The sequence below is a fragment of the Oncorhynchus keta genome, chromosome 4 (genome assembly GCF_023373465.1).
Source record: "Oncorhynchus keta strain PuntledgeMale-10-30-2019 chromosome 4, Oket_V2, whole genome shotgun sequence".
NCBI lineage: Eukaryota > Metazoa > Chordata > Actinopteri > Salmoniformes > Salmonidae > Oncorhynchus > Oncorhynchus keta.
The window spans coordinates 6,447,608-6,466,327 of NC_068424.1; the positions used below are offsets into that span (position 1 = coordinate 6,447,608).

The following is an 18,720-nucleotide window of genomic DNA, read 5'->3' on the forward strand; positions in this document are numbered from 1 at the left end:
CTATCCAGGCGTCTAACCAGTGTCTCTCCCCCTCTATCCAGGCGTCTACACGTTCGGCCTGTTCACCGTGGACATCTTTGTGAACGCCGGACAGCTGGTGACGGGGAATCTGGCCCCACACTTCCTGACGGTGTGTAAACCCAACTACACAGCCCTGGGCTGTCAGCACGCCCTGATCTACATCAGTCAACAGGAGGCCTGCACGGGGAACCAGGAGGATGTCCTGCGCGCACGCAAAACCTTCCCCTCCAAAGAGGCAGCGCTCAGTGTCTACGCAGCCTTCTATCTTGCGGTGAGTGGGAACTAAAGATTAGTAGGAACCAAAGATACAAGTTGAGTAATTGAGTCGGCTGTGTTACAACTACTGACTAACGGAATGAAGTAACTGGAATGTTTCCATATTGATGATATGTGCAGAAGATTTCTGACATTACAGACAGGGGCGGCAGGGTAGCCTAGCGGTTAGAGCTTTGGACTAGTAACCAAGGTTGCAAGTTCAAACTCCAAGCTGACAAGGTCTGTCGCTTCTGCCCCTGAACAGGCAGTTAACCCACTGTTCCTAGGCCGTCACTGACTTGCCTAGTTAAATAAAGGAAAAATAAGTAAAAATAAATAGAAATCCCTGGGAAATCTAGAACTGATTCTATGGATGTATTTTTCAGATCTTGGCTGTAATATCCTGTTTGGCCACAATTCATTCTGTTTGTCTGTCTGTCTGTCTGTCTGTGTCCTTTTGTCTGTATGTCTGTCTGTATTCCTGTCTGTCTGTCGTTCAACCATTTCATGTCTGTCTGTCTGTCACGTGTCTGTCTGTCTGATTTTCTGTTTTGTCTGTCTGTTCGATTTCCGTTAATCAGAGAAAATGGTACCAGACAGGCGTCTGGTTGATCCTTCACTGAACACATTTTCAGGCTTCTATGTTGGGTCAATATGTTGTGAAACTGTTAGATATTACTTGTTAGATGTTGCTGCGAGCTTTGGTTATTGTCATAACTAGAAGTACAAGCATTTCACTACCTTTCTCGCATTACTGTAACATCTGGAGTAAACACGAGTATGTGACCACAAAGTTGATTTGATCAAACACACCTTTCATTGTCACGTTTTCATTGATAAACTTTGCTGATTGTTTTATTCTGGTCAGGCTGTTTATTTCTATCGTGGTAATCACTGTTTGGCCTGACAATCAGAGGCAGGTGTCTGTCTGTCTGTTTTGTGTCTAGTGTCAGGTCTGTCTTTTGTGCCAGGCTGTCTGTTTACTTAATGCACAGAGTCTGCTAATCACTGAACACAACAGTCTGTCTTTTATTAGTGAGGAGGAAAATGGTGCCAGACAGTACAAACTGACTGATTTACTTAAAAATAAAATAAAATATTTTCCTCTCAGAGGTTTTGCACAAAACTTTGCATAACATTATTTTTTTTTAAATTACAGCATTCACTTTCATCATTTTAATAATCAATTTCCTACATTTCCATGCACTGTGTCATCTGCTTAAACACACTATAACTGGAAGTTTCCATTGGCGACGATAGATTTGAACAGTGGAGGACCACACAACAGATCGAATATTCCGTAAATTCTGCATAAAGGCTGTAGCCTAATATGCAGGCTTTCCTGATTTTCCCACCAGATATTTGTTTCATGGGAACACAACAGACTTTGCTAAACTATGTTCCTGATTGTGCAGGTCCTGACCATAGTAGCTTTTGCGTTTGCCTAACATTATTTTAGTGTTAAACTACAGCGAGTCCTGACGTGAGCATGGTTAATAATCAAGTTTCGTAGTGTCTGGACCACACAACAGATCTGTAGCCTAATAAACTACATGTGTCCTGAGTCTTGGGACCACACAACAGATCTGTAGCCTAATAAACTACATTGAGTCCTGAGTCAGTGGGAGGACCACACAACAGATCTGTAGCCTATAAACTACATGCGAGTCCTGAGTCGTCTGCCACACAACAGATCTGTAGCCTAATAAACTACATGCTTTCCTGAGTCGTAGTGGGAGGACCACACAACAGATTTGTAGCCTAATAAACTACATGTGAGTCCTGAGTGTAGTGGAGGTCCTGAGCCTAATAACTACATGCTTTCCTGAGTCGTTTTCCCTACATGCTTTCCTGAGTGTAGTGGGAGGACCACGCAACGTGAGCTGGGTGGGCTAATAAACTACATGTTGTGTGTCTGGAACACAACAGATCTGTAGCCTAATAAACTACATGCTTTCCTGAGTCGTAGTGGGAGGACCACACAACATATCTGTAGCCTAATAAACTACATGCTTTCCTGAGTCGTAGTGGGAGGACCACACAACAGATCTGTAGCCTAATAAACTACATGCTTTCCTGAGTCGTAGTGGGAGGACCACACAACAGATCTGTAGCCTAATAAACTACATGCTTTCCTGAGTCGTAGTGGGAGGACCACACAACAGATCTGTAGCCTAATAAACTACATGCTTCCCTGAGTCGTAGTGGGAAGACCACACAACATATCTGTAGCCTAATAAACTACATGTGAGTCCTGAGTCGTAGTGAGGACCACACAACAGATCTGTAGCCTAATAAACTACATGCTTTCCTGAGTCGTAGTGGGAGGACCACACAACATATCTGTAGCCTAATAAACTACATGCTTTCCTGAGTCGTAGTGGGAGGACCACACAACAGATCTGTAGCCTAATAAACTACATGCTTTCCTGAGTCGTAGTGGGGAGGACCACACAACAGATCTGTAGCCTAATAAACTACATGCTTTCCTGAGTCGTAGTGGGGAGGACCACACAACAGATCTGTAGCCTAATAAACTACATGCTTTCCTGAGTCGTAGTGGGAGGACCACAAACAGATCTGTAGCCTAATAAACTACATGCTTTCCTGAGTCGTAGTGGGAGGACCACACAACAGATCTGTAGCCTAATAAACTACATGCTTTCCTGAGTCGTAGTGGGAGGACCACACAACAGATCTGTAGCCTAATAAACTACATGCGAAGTCCTGAGTCGTAGTGGGAGGACCACACAACAGATCTGTAGCCTTATAAACTACATGCTAGTCGTAGTGGGAGGACCACACAACAGATCTGTAGCCTAATAAACTACATGCTTTCCTGAGTCGAGTGGGAGGACCACACAACAGATCTGTAGCCTAATAAACTACATGCTTTCCTGGAGTGGGAGGACCACACAACAGATCTGTAGCCTAATAAACTACTACATGAGGACCACACAACAGATCCCTGAGTCCTGAGTCAGGGGAGGACCACACAACAGATCTGTAGCCTAATAAACTACATGCTTTCCTGAGTCGTAGGAGGACCACACAACAGATCTGTAGCCTAATAAACTACATGCTTTCCTGAGTCGTAGTGGGGAGGACCACACAACAGATCTGTAGCCTAATAAACTACATGCGAGTCCCGAGTCGTAGAGGACCACACAACAGATCTGTAGCCTAATAAACTACATGCTTTCCTGAGTCGTAGTGGGGAGGACCACACACAGATCTGTAGCCTAATAAACTACATGCTTTCCTGAGTCGTAGTGGGAGGACCACACAACAGATCTGTTGCCTAATAAACTACATGCGAGTCCCGAGTCGTAGTGGGAGGACCACACAACAGATCTGTAGCCTATAAACTACATGCTTTCCTGAGTCGTAGAGGGAGGACCACACAACATGTTATTGCTTCCATAGGATGTTCCTTTTCACAGGAGGGTTGATGACACATGAATTGGGAGAACGGGTTGTGGTACCGACTGTAGTCGGATCAGTGGACTGATATCAAATACATTCAAAATAATGTTTGTTTGCTGCCGTTCCAGTGTGGTGATCCGTTTTCCCCTCAGCAGCCTCCACCGTGTTAATTATATCAAGGTTTGTGCATCAAAAGGCATTTCCACCGCCAATTTCTCAAATAATTAATTTTACAGTCGCCAACAGATCCCACCATGTCAAACAAACAAATTCTCTGTCAGCATTTATGAAATTGTAATCACATTTCATGTTTCCAGCATCCCAGTTATTTTTATTTTCATTGTGTCAGACAATTCATCTGCATGAAAATGTTTGATGTAAATGTGGTTTCAAACCCCGAGCTGTTGTTCTGTCCCTGAACAGGCAGTTAACCCATTGTTCCTAGGCTGTCATTGAAAATAAGAATGTGTTCTTTATAACTGACTTGCCTAGTTAAATAAAGGTAAAAAATAAAAATAAAAAAAACAGTACATTTTTAGCAGTTCTTACTTTCGCCACTAGAGGGTGGTCAACCAATTTCTTTGGGTCTGTACTCCCACAGTTGACAGTTTTATTTGCTTGGCAGTTAACTAGCAGTTGTCAGCTGTTAGCGGCTAATGGATAGCAGTTTCTTACTGGCGATAAAAACGGTTGAATGCCATCATGTTTTTTTACTGAATTATATAATGTAACAAATCAAACATTAAACTTTGTAAACAAGTCATGGCAATTCATGGTAACCTCGTAAAATAATTAATTTAGACCGGATGTTTATTTGAAAAAGGTGTTTATTTCTGAAATGGTGTGCAGTTGCCCAGCTATTAAAAGGGACAGGCGGCTGTTTGAGACTCAACGTTTAATTGAAGTTTTATGGCAACGATGAAAAGCAACTTCTCCACTGACTCATAGCAGACTAAGCCTGGTACTTTACATGAAGGATTTCTGCTGATTCGCCCTACTCACTCTAGAAAGCCGGCTATTTTAATGATTTTAGGGTGAGAGGACAGTATTACACAGGGCAAATAATGTTAGCAGACTGATGCTGTCTGAAACCTTATTCACTATATAGTGCACTACTTTTGACAAGGGCACTCTGGGTAGTGCACTACTTTTGACCAGGGCACTCTGGGTAATGCACTTCTGTTGACCAGGGCACTATGGGTAGGAAACTACTTTTGACCAGTGCATTATGGGTAGTAAACTACTTTTGACTAGGGCACTATGGGTAATGCACTACTTTGACCAGTGCATTATGGGTAGTAAACTACTTTTGACCAGGGCACTCTGGGTAATCCACTACTTTGACCAGGGCACTCTGAGTAATGCACTTTTGTTGACTAGGGCACTATGGGTAATGCACTACTTTGACCAGTGAATTATGGGTAGTAAACTACTTTTGACTAGGGCACTCTGGGTAATCCACTACTTTGCACCCAGGGTGTACACACTCTAGGGCAGGGTAATGCACTTTTTGACCATTATGGGTACTACTGGGGGCACCTAATGCACACTTTTGCACTTGACTACTATGGGTAATGCACTTTTGCTGACTGGGCATAATGGGTAATGCACTACTTGACTAGTGCATTATGGGTAATAAACTACTTTTGACTAGGGCACTCCGGGTAATGCCCTACTTTGACCAGTGCACTATGGGTAGTAAACTACTTTTGACTAGGGCACTATGGGTAATGCACTACCAGTGCACTTGACTAGTGCATTATTTGGGTAGTAAAACTACTTTTGACTAGGGCACTGGTAATGCCCTACTTTGACCAGTGCATTATGGGTAGTAAACTACTTTTTGACCAGGGCACTCTGGGTAATGCACTACTTTGGCCAGTTCATTATGGGTAGTAAACTACTTTTGACCAGGGCACTCTGCAGGAAATAAGGTGCATTTTGAGGTGCTTCTGAAGCTAAGCAGGGGTTGGTCCTGGTCAGTCCCTGGATGGGAGACCAGATGCTGCTGGAAGTGGTGTTGGAGGGCCAGTAGGAGGCACTCTTTCCCCTGGTCTAAAAAAATATCCCAATGCCCCAGGGCAGTGTTTGGGGACACTGCCCTGTGTAGGGTGTCGTCTTTCAGATGGGACGTTGAACGGGTGTCCTGACTCTCTGAGGTCATTAAAGATCCCATGGCACTTATTGTAAGAGTAGGGGTGCTAACCCCGGTGTCCTGGCTAAATTCTAATCTGCCCTCAAACCATCACGGTCACCTAATAATCCCCACTTTACAATTGGTTCATCTATTCCCCAGGTTGTTGATACAAATGAAAATGTGTTCTCAGTCAATTTACCTGGTAAAATAACAAATAAATAAAAACATTGCGTGTGAACATACACACAATACATACTGTATAGCCTACTGGTATATGTGTTTGATTCTTTAAAACATATATTTGATTTGATGTAATATTCAACATTCGTTTTGAATGAATCATCCTCAAGACAAGAGTTTGGAACCACTTTAGACAGCGTGTCATCATGTCATCATAACACAATCAGCTCATTAAAAACACTTTCATGAATCTTCACTCAACCGTCTATTTAAACAAAAAAACATGCTGCCCTTCAGTTGTTGTTTGTCCCTTCTTGACATGCCAGTTCGTCAGTGGTGGATAAAGTACTTCATTTTCATACTTGAGTAAAAGTAAAGATATATTAAAGGAAAATGATTCAAGTAAATGTGAAAGTCAACCAGGAAAATACTACCTGAGTAAAAGTCTAAAAGTATTTGGTTTTAAATGTACTTAAGTATCAAAATATAAAATATTTTAAAATGTCTTATATTAAGCAAACCAGACATAACAATGTTCTTGTTTTTTAATGTACAGATAGCCAGGGCCACACTCCAACAGTCAGACATCATTTACAGATAGCCAGGACCACACCCAACAGTCAGACATCATTTACAGATAGCCAGGACCACACTCCAACAGTCAGACATCATGTACAGATAGCCAGGACCACACTCCAACAGTCAGACATAATGTACAGATAGCCAGGGGAACACTCCAACAGTCAGACATCATTTACAGATAGCCAGGACCACACTCCAACAGTCAGACATAATGTACAGATAGCCAGGGGAACACTCCAACAGTCAGACATCATTTACAGATAGCCAGGACCACACTCCAACAGTCAGACATCATGTACAGATAGCCAGGACCACACTCCAACAGTCAGACATCATTTACAGATAGCCAGGACCACACTCCAACAGTCAGACATAATGTACAGATAGCCAGGGGAACACTCCAACAGTCAGACATCATTTACAGATAGCCAGGACCACACTCCAACAGGCAGACATCATTTACAGATAGCCAGGACCACACTCCAACAGTCAGACATCATTTACAGATAGCCAGGACCACACTCCAACAGTCAGACATCATTTACAGATAGCCAGGACCACACTCCAACAGTCAGACAGCCAGGGTCACACCCAACAGTCAGACATCATTTACAGATAGCCAGGACCACACTCCAACAGTCAGACATCATTTACAGATAGCCAGGACCACACTCCAACAGTCAGACATCATTTACAGATAGCCAGGACCACACTCCAACAGTCAGACATCATTTACAGATAGCCAGGACCACACTCCAACAGTCAGACATCATTTACAGATAGCCAGGACCACACTCCAACAGTCAGACATCATTTACAGATAGCCAGGGCACACTCCAACAGTCAGACATAATGTACAGATAGCCAGGGTCACACTCCAACAGTCAGACATAATTTACAGATAGCCAGGACCACACTCCAACAGTCAGACATCATTTACAGATAGCCAGGACCACACTCCAACAGTCAGACATCATTTACAGATAGCCAGGACCACACTCCAACAGTCAGACATCATTTACAGATAGCCAGGACCACACTCCAACAGTCAGACATCATTTACAGATAGCCAGGACCACACTCCAACAGTCAGACATCATTTACAGATAGCCAGGGGCACACTCCAACAGTCAGACATCATTTACAGATAGCCAGGACCACACTCCAACAGTCAGACATAATGTACAGATAGCCAGGGGCACACTCCAACAGGCAGACATCACTTACAGATAGCCAGGACCACACTCCAACAGTCAGACATCACTTACAGATAGCCAGGGGCACACTCCAACACTCAGACATCATTTACAGATAGCCAGGACCACACTCCAACAGTCAGACATCACTTACAGATAGCCAGGACCACACTCCAACAGTCAGACATCACTTACAGATAGCCAGGGGCACACTCCAACACTCAGACATCATTTACAGATAGCCAGGGTCACACTCCAACAGGCAGACATCATTTACAGATAGCCAGGACCACACTCCAACAGTCAGACATCATTTACAGATAGCCAGGACCACACTCCAACACTCAGACATCATTTACAGATAGCCAGGGTCACACTCCAACAGGCAGACATCATTTACAGATAGCCAGGACCACACTCCAACAGTCAGACATAATGTACAGATAGCCAGGACCACACTCCAACAGTCAGACATCATTTACAGATAGCCAGGACCACACTCCAACACTCAGACATAATGTACAGATAGCCAGGACCACACTCCAACACTCAGACATCATTTACAGATAGCCAGGGGCACACTCCAACAGTCAGACATCATTTACAGATAGCCAGGACCACACTCCAACACTCAGACATAATGTACAGATAGCCAGGACCACACTCCAACACTCAGACATAATGTACAGATAGCCAGGACCACACTCCAACACTCAGACATCATTTACAGATAGCCAGGGCACACTCCACCAGTCAGACATCATTTACAGATAGCCAGGACCACACTCCAACAGTCAGACATAATTTACAGATAGCCAGGACCACACTCCAACAGTCAGACATAATGCACAGATAGCCAGGACCACACTCCAACACTCAGACATCATTTACAGATAGCCAGGACCACACTCCAACACTCAGACATAATGTACAGATAGCCAGGACCACACTCCAACACTCAGACATAATGTACAGATAGCCAGGGGCACACTCCACCAGTCAGACATCATTTACAGATAGCCAGGACCACACTCCAACAGTCAGACATCATTTACAGATAGCCAGGACCACACTCCAACAGTCAGACATCATTTACAGATAGCCAGGACCACACTCCAACAGTCAGACATCATTTACAGATAGCCAGGACCACACTCCAACAGTCAGACATCATTTACAGATAGCCAGGGCACACTCCAACAGTCAGACATAATGTACAGATAGCCAGGTCACACTCCAACAGTCAGACATAATTTACAGATAGCCAGGACCACACTCCAACAGTCAGACATCATTTACAGATAGCCAGGACCACACTCCAACAGTCAGACATCATTTACAGATAGCCAGGACCACACTCCAACAGTCAGACATCATTTACAGATAGCCAGGACCACACTCCAACAGTCAGACATCATTTACAGATAGCCAGGACCACACTCCAACAGTCAGACATCATTTACAGATAGCCAGGGGCACACTCCAACAGTCAGACATCATTTACAGATAGCCAGGACCACACTCCAACAGTCAGACATAATGTACAGATAGCCAGGGCACACTCCAACAGGCAGACATCACTTACAGATAGCCAGGACCACACTCCAACAGTCAGACATCACTTACAGATAGCCAGGGGCACACTCCAACACTCAGACATCATTTACAGATAGCCAGGACCACACTCCAACAGTCAGACATCACTTACAGATAGCCAGGACCACACTCCAACAGTCAGACATCACTTACAGATAGCCAGGGGCACACTCCAACACTCAGACATCATTTACAGATAGCCAGGGTCACACTCCAACAGGCAGACATCATTTACAGATAGCCAGGACCACACTCCAACAGTCAGACATCATTTACAGATAGCCAGGACCACACTCCAACACTCAGACATCATTTACAGATAGCCAGGGTCACACTCCAACAGGCAGACATCATTTACAGATAGCCAGGACCACACTCCAACAGTCAGACATAATGTACAGATAGCCAGGACCACACTCCAACAGTCAGACATCATTTACAGATAGCCAGGACCACACTCCAACACTCAGACATAATGTACAGATAGCCAGGACCACACTCCAACACTCAGACATCATTTACAGATAGCCAGGGGCACACTCCAACAGTCAGACATCATTTACAGATAGCCAGGACCACACTCCAACACTCAGACATAATGTACAGATAGCCAGGACCACACTCCAACACTCAGACATAATGTACAGATAGCCAGGACCACACTCCAACACTCAGACATCATTTACAGATAGCCAGGGGCACACTCCACCAGTCAGACATCATTTACAGATAGCCAGGACCACACTCCAACAGTCAGACATAATTTACAGATAGCCAGGACCACACTCCAACAGTCAGACATAATGCACAGATAGCCAGGACCACACTCCAACACTCAGACATCATTTACAGATAGCCAGGACCACACTCCAACACTCAGACATAATGTACAGATAGCCAGGACCACACTCCAACACTCAGACATAATGTACAGATAGCCAGGGGCACACTCCACCAGTCAGACATCATTTACAGATAGCCAGGACCACACTCCAACAGTCAGACATAATGCACAGATAGCCAGGACCACACTCCAACAGTCAGACATCATTTACAGATAGCCAGGACCACACTCCAACAGTCAGACATCATTTACAGATAGCCAGGACCACACTCCAACAGTCAGACATAATGCACAGATAGCCAGGACCACACTCCAACAGTCAGACATCATTTACAGATAGCCAGGACCACACTCCAACAGTCAGACATCATTTACAGATAGCCAGGACCACACTCCAACAGTCAGACATAATGCACAGATAGCCAGGACCACACTCCAACACTCAGACATCATTTACAGATAGCCAGGACCACACTCCAACACTCAGACATAATGTACAGATAGCCAGGACCACACTCCAACACTCAGACATAATGTACAGATAGCCAGGACCACACTCCAACAGTCAGACATCATTTACAGATAGCCAGGACCACACTCCAACAGTCAGACATAATGCACAGATAGCCAGGACCACACTCCAACAGTCAGACATCATTTACAGATAGCCAGGACCACACTCCAACAGTCAGACATCATTTACAGATAGCCAGGACCACACTCCAACAGTCAGACATAATGCACAGATAGCCAGGACCACACTCCAACAGTCAGACATCATTTACAGATAGCCAGGACCACACTCCAACAGTCAGACATCATTTACAGATAGCCAGGACCACACTCAACAGTCAGACATAATGCACAGATAGCCAGGACCACACTCCAACACTCAGACATCATTTACAGATAGCCAGGACCACACTCCAACACTCAGACATAATGTACAGATAGCCAGGACCACACTCCAACACTCAGACATAATGTACAGATAGCCAGGACCACACTCCAACAGTCAGACATCATTTACAGATAGCCAGGACCACACTCCAACACTCAGACATAATTTACAGATAGCCAGGACCACACTCCAACAGTCAGACATCATTTACAGATAGCCAGGACCACACTCCAACAGTCAGACATCATTTACAGATAGCCAGGACCACACTCCAACAGTCAGACATAATGCACAGATAGCCAGGACCACACTCCAACAGTCAGACATAATTTACAGATAGCCAGGACCACACTCCAACAGTCAGACATCATTTACAGATAGCCAGGACCACACTCCAACAGTCAGACATAATGCACAGATAGCCAGGACCACACTCCAACACTCAGACATCATTTACAGATAGCCAGGACCACACTCCAACACTCAGACATAATGTACAGATAGCCAGGACCACACTCCAACACTCAGACATAATGTACAGATAGCCAGGACCACACTCCAACAGTCAGACATCATTTACAGATAGCCAGGACCACACTCCAACACTCAGACATAATTTACAGATAGCCAGGACCACACTCCAACACTCAGACATAATGTACAGATAGCCAGGACCACAATCATAGCCTCAATATTGTCCCGCACATTGAATATAGTTGCAGAGAGTCCCTGCAATCCTAGATTCAGATCATTCAGGCGAGAAAAAACATCACCCAGACAGGCCAGTCGTGTGATGAACTCGTCATCACCAAGCGGTCAGACAAGTAAAGAAAACTTTAAGCGCGTCTCTTCAAAACAACGTGTCAATACAGACACCTCGGTATTTTGTAAAAGTGTGACATGGTTGCATTTATTTATTTAGTTTATTTCACCTTTATTTAACCAGGTAGGCCAGTTGAGAACAAGTTCTCATTTTCAACTGCGACCTGGCCAAGATAAAGCAAAGCAGTGCAGAAACAACACAGTTACACATTGGATAAACAAACGTATAGTCAATAACACAATAGAAAAATATATATACAATGTGTGCAAATGTTAAGATTAGGGAGGTAAGGCAATAAATAGGCCATTGTGGCAAAATAATTACAATTTAGCAGTTAAACACTGGAGTGATAGATATAAGATGAGCAAGTAAAGATACTGGGGTGGAGGAGAAAAAATAAATAACAATATGTCATGAGGTAGTTGGGTGGGCTGTTTACAGATGGGCTGTGTACTGGTGCAATGATCGGAAAGCTGCTCTGACAGCTGATGCAAAGTTAGTGAGGAGCTATAAGACTCCAGCTTCAGTGATGTTTGCAATTCGTTCCAGTCATTGGCAGCAGAGAGCTGGAAGGAAAGACAGCCAAAGGAGGAATTGGCTTTTGATGACCAGTGAAATAGCCAGGGAGCGTGTGCACACGGTGACCAGTGAGATAAGGCAGGATTTTAGCAAAGACTTATAGATGACCTGGAGCCAGTGGGTTTGGCCAATATCAGCCACAGAGCAGTGGTGGACAGACATCACTTTGGTACAAACGGATGGCACTGTGATAGATTGATAGATCATTTACAGATAGCCAGAACCACACTCCAACAGTCAGACATAATGCACAGATAGCCAGGACCACACTCCAACAGTCAGACATCATTTACAGATAGCCAGGACCACACTCCAACAGTCAGACATAATTTACAAACAAAGCATTTGTGTTTAGTGGGTCTGACAGATCAGAGGCAGTAGGGATGACCAGGGATGTTCTCTGTTTAGTGTGTCTGCCAGATCAGAGGCGGTAGGGATGACCAGGGATGTTCTCTGTTTAGTGGGTCTGACAGATCAGAGGCAGTAGGGATGACCAGGGATGTTCTCTGTTTAGTGGGTCTGACAGATCAGAGGCAGTAGGGATGACCAGGGATGTTCTCTGTTTAGTGGGTCTGACAGATCAGAGGCAGTAGGGATGACCAGTGATGTTCTCTGTTTAGTGGGTCTGACAGATCAGAGGCAGTAGGGATGACCAGTGATGTTCTCTGTTTAGTGGGTCTGATAGATCAGAGGCAGTAGGAATGACCAGTGATGTTCTCTGTTTAGTGAGTCCTCCAGATCAGAGGCAGTAGGGATGACCAGTGATGTTCTCTGTTTAGTGGGTCTGACAGATCAGAGGCAGTAGGGATGACCAGGATGTTCTCTGTTTAGTGGGTCTGACAGATCAGAGACAGTAGGGATGACCAGGATGTTCTCTGTTTAGTGAGTCCTGACAGATCAGAGGCAGTAGGGATGACCAGGGATGTTCTCTGTTTAGTGAGTCCTGACAGATCAGAGGCAGTAGGGATGACCAGGGATGTTCTCTGTTTAGTGAGTCCTGACAGATCAGAGGCAGTAGGGATGACCAGGATGTTCTCTGTTTAGTGAGTCCTGACAGATCAGAGGCAGTAGGGATGACCAGGATGTTCTCTGTTTAGTGAGTCCTCCAGATCAGAGGCAGTAGGGATGACCAGGGATGTTCTCTGTTTAGTGACTGACAGATCAGAGGCAGTAGGGATGACCAGGGATGTTCTCTGTTTAGTGAGTCCTCCAGATCAGAGGCAGTAGGGATGACCAGGGATGTTCTCTGTTTAGTGAGTCCTGACAGATCAGAGGCAGTGGGGATGACCAGGGATGTTCTCTGTTTAGTGGGTCTGACAGATCAGAGGCAGTAGGGATGACCAGGATGTTCTCTGTTTAGTGGGTCTGACAGATCAGAGGCAGTAGGGATGACCAGGATGTTCTCTGTTTAGTGGGTCTGACAGATCAGAGGCAGTAGGGATGACCAGGGATGTTCTCTGTTTAGTGGGTCTGACAGATCAGAGGCAGTAGGGATGACCAGGGATGTTCTCTGTTTAGTGGGTCTGACAGATCAGAGGCAGTAGGGATGACCAGGGATGTTCTCTGTTTAGTGGGTTTGACAGATCAGAGGCAGTAGGGATGACCAGGGATGTTCTCTGTTTAGTGGGTCTGACAGATCATAGGCAGTAGGGATGACCAGGGATGTTCTCTGTTTAGTGGGTCTGACAGATCATAGGCAGTAGGGATGACCAGGGATGTTCTCTGTTTAGTGGGTCTGACAGATCATAGGCAGTAGGGATGACCAGGATGTCAGGGAAAATGTAAGGAGTAAAAATGACATAATTCTCTTTCGGAATGTAGTGAAGTAAAAATTGACCAAAATATAAATAGTAAAGTACAGATACCCCAAATAACAACTTAAGTAGTACTTTAAAGTATTTTACACCACTGCAGGTCGTTTGGGGGGATACCCTGCCTATTACAGACCAAACCACTACTGGGATCTATTCACTATGATTTTAAAGGGAAAACTGATCCCAGATCATCACTCATACAGTCACTGTGTGAATATGAACCACAGTCTGATAGTAGTGTGTTTCAAAAGGGTTCCCAACGTCGCTACGGGGGATTACATTTCACAGATCTAACTCTGTCAGAAGTCTTTATCTGTGACGTGTGAGATCATCTTATTAATAACCTCTCTAGGCTAGATGGGCCGCTACCGTCCCTCCTGACCAACATCCAGTGAAAGTGCAGGGCGCCAAATTCAAACTACAGAATTGTAAATATTTAACATTCTTAAAAATACACATGCAATATGTCAAAATAAAGCTTAACTTCTTGTAAATTCAGCCACAGTGTCCGATTTCATAAAGGCTTTACGGCGAAAGCAAACCATGCGATTATCTGAGGACAGCACCCCATCAAACAAACACAGACAATCATATTTCATCCCTCCAGGCATGACAAAAAACTCAGAAATAGCCATAAATGCCTTACCTTTGAAGAGCTTCTTCTGTTAGCAGTCTAATATGTGTCATAAACATCACAAATGGTCCTTTTGTTCGATTAATTCCGGCGCTATATCTCCTAAATGTCCATTTAGAAAAACATCGGTTCCAACTCGCGCAACAGGACTACAAAATATCTCATATTAGTTACCTGTAAACTTGATCCGAACATTTCAAACAACTTTCCTAATACCACTTTAGGTATTTTTTTACCTAAATAATCAATCAAATTTAAGACGGGATAAACTGCTTTCAATACCGGATGAAAATACAATATGCATATCCTAGCTTCTGGGCCTGAGTAGCAGGCAGTTTACTTTGGGCACACTTTTCATCTGTACGTGAAAATACCGCCCCCTAGCCTACAGAGGTTTTTAAGTCATCAATCTCTGACGGGTTCGAGTGTCTGATTGATTACCAAAAGGGATATTTTTTGTATAGACTCTTCTTCCTCCCCCTTGATCCACATAATAGATTGGACCTTTACAGCATGTCGGTCAGTTAGCAGGGCCATTGTTTTGTAGCGGTTAGCGGTATTAGCATGCTATGTTAAAGAATATTGTTTTGTAGCAGTTAGCGTTATTAGTATACTATGTTAAAGAAGATTGTTTTGTAGCAGTTAGAGGTATTAGCATACTACTGTAAAGCACATTGTTTTTTAGTACCAGTTAGCAAGCTATTTTAAAGCACATTGTTTATTAGCAGTAAGTGCCAGTTAGCATGCTACAGTCAAACAGGTAGTAGTTTAGTGGGTTAGCATGCTACTGTAAAGCTTGATGCATGCTACTGTAAAACTATTTCACTGCACCTATCCAATGTTTGTGACGATACTTATTTTTTTTTAAATTCCTGTTATACCCTCATTGTCTTCAGCATTATCCCAGGCTGCTGCTAGCATTATCCCAGGCTGCTGGTAACATTATCCCAGACTACTGCTAGCATTATTCCAGGCTGGTGCCAGCATTATCACAGTCTGGTGCTAGCATTATCACATGCTGCTGGAAACATTATCACAGACTGCTGGTCACATTATCACAGCATTATCAAATTCTTGGCTCACAGACCTTTTTCAGAATCTCAATAAGACAATCATTGTATGCTGCACAGTAGATCTGACCTCGTTTCTCAGTGTTCCCATTGAAAGTCAGTCCACTCTTTGATGGTATGGACAAACTAATAGAGGTAATTCAACGAAACTACACAACGTGGTATACCCTCTCAGCACAGATGACCTTATTGACCTCTTTACAGGATGTGTTTATATCCAGCCAGTCAGAACAGGGATGTGAGGAGATAACAGCATGTTCATTGTTGATTTCTGTAGATTTTTTTCTCACAAATGTAATAAAAGAGATCCACTGAGATGTGAGGAAATAACCGTATGTTCATTACTATCTTCTAGAGTTACATCACATGTACAGTGGAAGTCAAAGGAACGCGGCTAGCCAAGCCTGTGCTGTCCCTGGGTCTGATGTATCTCGCTTTCCTCACGGGACTCAACAGAGTGGCTGAGTACCGGAACCACTGGTCTGACGTCATCGCTGGATTCATCATAGGAGTGGCCATCGCCACTTTCCTGGTAAGAACCTGTCCTGCAGCAGCTACAGACTCAATACTGATGGTGTCAAGGTCTTCCCCTTTTTTATTTTTTATTGTTTTATTTCACCTTTATTTAACCAGGTAGGCTAGTTGAGAACACCTTTATTTAACCAGGTAGGCTAGTTGAGAACACCTTTATTTAACCAGGTAGGCTAGTTGAGAACACCTTTATTTAACCAGGTAGGCAAGTTGAGAACAAGTTCTCATTTACAATTGCGACCTGGCCAAGGTAAAGCAAAGCAGTTCGACAGATACAACGACACAGAGTTACACATGGAGTAAAACAAACATACAGTCAATAATACAGTATAAACAAGTCTATATACAATGTGAGCAAATGAGGTGAGAAGGGAGGTAAAGGCAAAAAGGCCATGGTGGCAAAGTAAATACAATATAGCAAGTAAAACACTGTCACGCCTTGGTCTTAGTATTTTGTGTTTTCTTTAATTATTTGTTCAGGCCAGGGTGTGACATGGGGTTATTGTATTGTCGTATTGGGGTTTTTGTAGGCATTGGGATTGTGGTTGATTAGGGGTGTGTCTAGTATAGGATTGGCTGCCTGAGGCAGGTGATTATTGTTGTCTCTGATGGGGAACCGTATTTAGGTAGCCTGGGTTTCACGTTGTATTTCGTGGGTGATTGTTCCTGTCTCTGTGTAGTGTTCACCAGATAGGCTGTAATAGGTTTCACGTTCCGTTTGTTGTTTTTGTATTTATTAGTTATTTCATGTATCGTTCCGTTTTTCTTCATTAAAGACATGAGTAACCACCACGTTGCATTTCGGTCCGACTCTCTTTCTACAAACGAAGAACGCCGTTACAGAATCACCCACCACACACGGACCGAGCAGCGTGTTAACAGGCAGCGACAGCATGAGCAGCGAAGGGAGGACGTTATGGACAGCAGAAGTATGGAGTATACGACGTGGGAAGAAATAGACAGGTGGGCGGTCGACCCAGAGAGTGCCGGCGCCCGCCTGGGATTCGCTGGAGCAGTGCGAAGAGGGCTATAGGAGAATGGAGTCGAAGAGAAAGACACGGCAGCGACAGCATGAGCAGCGAAAGGAGGATGAATTATTCGGAGAATGGACATGGGAAGACGTGTTGGATGGCAAAGGTTGTTACACTTGGGAGGAAATACTGGCCGGAAGAGATCGCCTCCCATGGGAACAGGTGGAGGCACTAAGGAGAGCAGAGGCAGCCGGAGATAGGAGCCGACGATACGAGGAACACGGTTGGCAAGGAAGCCCGAAAAGCAGCCCCAAAATTATTGGGGGCCTTACAGGGAGTATGGCTACGTCAGGTAGGAGACCTGCGCAAACTCCTGTGCTTACCGGGGCCTAGAGAGACCGGGCAGGCACCGTGTTATGCTATGGAGCACACGGTGTTTCCAGTGCGGGTGCATAGCCCGGTGCGGTTCATACCAGCCCTTCGTATTGGCCGGGCTAGAGTGGGCATCGAGCCAGGTAAAGTTGGGCAGGCTCGGTGCTCAAGAGCTTCAGTGCGCCTGCACGGTCCGGTCTATCCAGAGCCACCTCCACACACCAGTCCTCCGGTAGCAGCTCCCTGCACCAGGCTTCCTGTGCGTGTCCTCGGCCCAGTACCACCAGTGCCAGCACCACGCATCAGGCCTACAGTGCGCCTCGCCTCTCCTGCGCTGCTGGAGTCTCCTGTCTGTTCAGCGCTATCAGAGCCTTCCTTCCCTCCTGCACTGTCGGAGTCTCGCGCCTGTTCAGTGCTATCAGAGCCTTCCTCCTCTACAGTGCGCCTTGCCTCTCCTGTGCTGTCGGAGTCTCCCGCCTGTTCAGCGCTATCAGAGCCTTCCTCCTCTACAGCGCTGCCGGAGCCTCCTGCCTGTTCGGAGAAGCCTGAGCTGTCAGTCTGCTTGAAGCAGCCAGAGCTGTCAGTCTGCATGAAGCAGCCAGAGCTGTCAGTCTGAATGAAGCAGCCAGAGCTGTCAGTCTGCATGAAGCAGCCAGAGCTGTCAGTCTGCAAAGAGCTGTCAGTCTGCAAGGAGCTGTCAGTCTGCAAGGAGCTGTCAGTCTGCAAGGAGCTGCCAGTCTGCAGGGTGCTGTCAGCCTGCATGGAGCAGCCTGAGCTGTCAGTCTGCA

At 45.0% G+C, this 18,720-nt stretch overlaps 1 protein-coding gene across 2 annotated transcripts in view; it reads left to right on the forward strand.

Annotated features, from left to right (window-relative positions):
• Nucleotides 1–18,720, forward strand: part of LOC127916671 (phospholipid phosphatase-related protein type 5-like) — a 138,924-nt gene that overhangs the window by 103,575 nt on the left and 16,629 nt on the right. The window contains exons 3-4 of one of the 2 annotated variants that reach the window (XM_052499168.1): nt 42–292; nt 16,414–16,590. In XM_052499168.1, coding sequence (XP_052355128.1) covers nt 42–292; nt 16,414–16,590 — 428 coding nt within the window. The remainder of the gene's footprint in view (nt 1–41; nt 293–16,413; nt 16,591–18,720) is intronic. The other variant, XM_052499164.1, reaches the window with a different exon arrangement.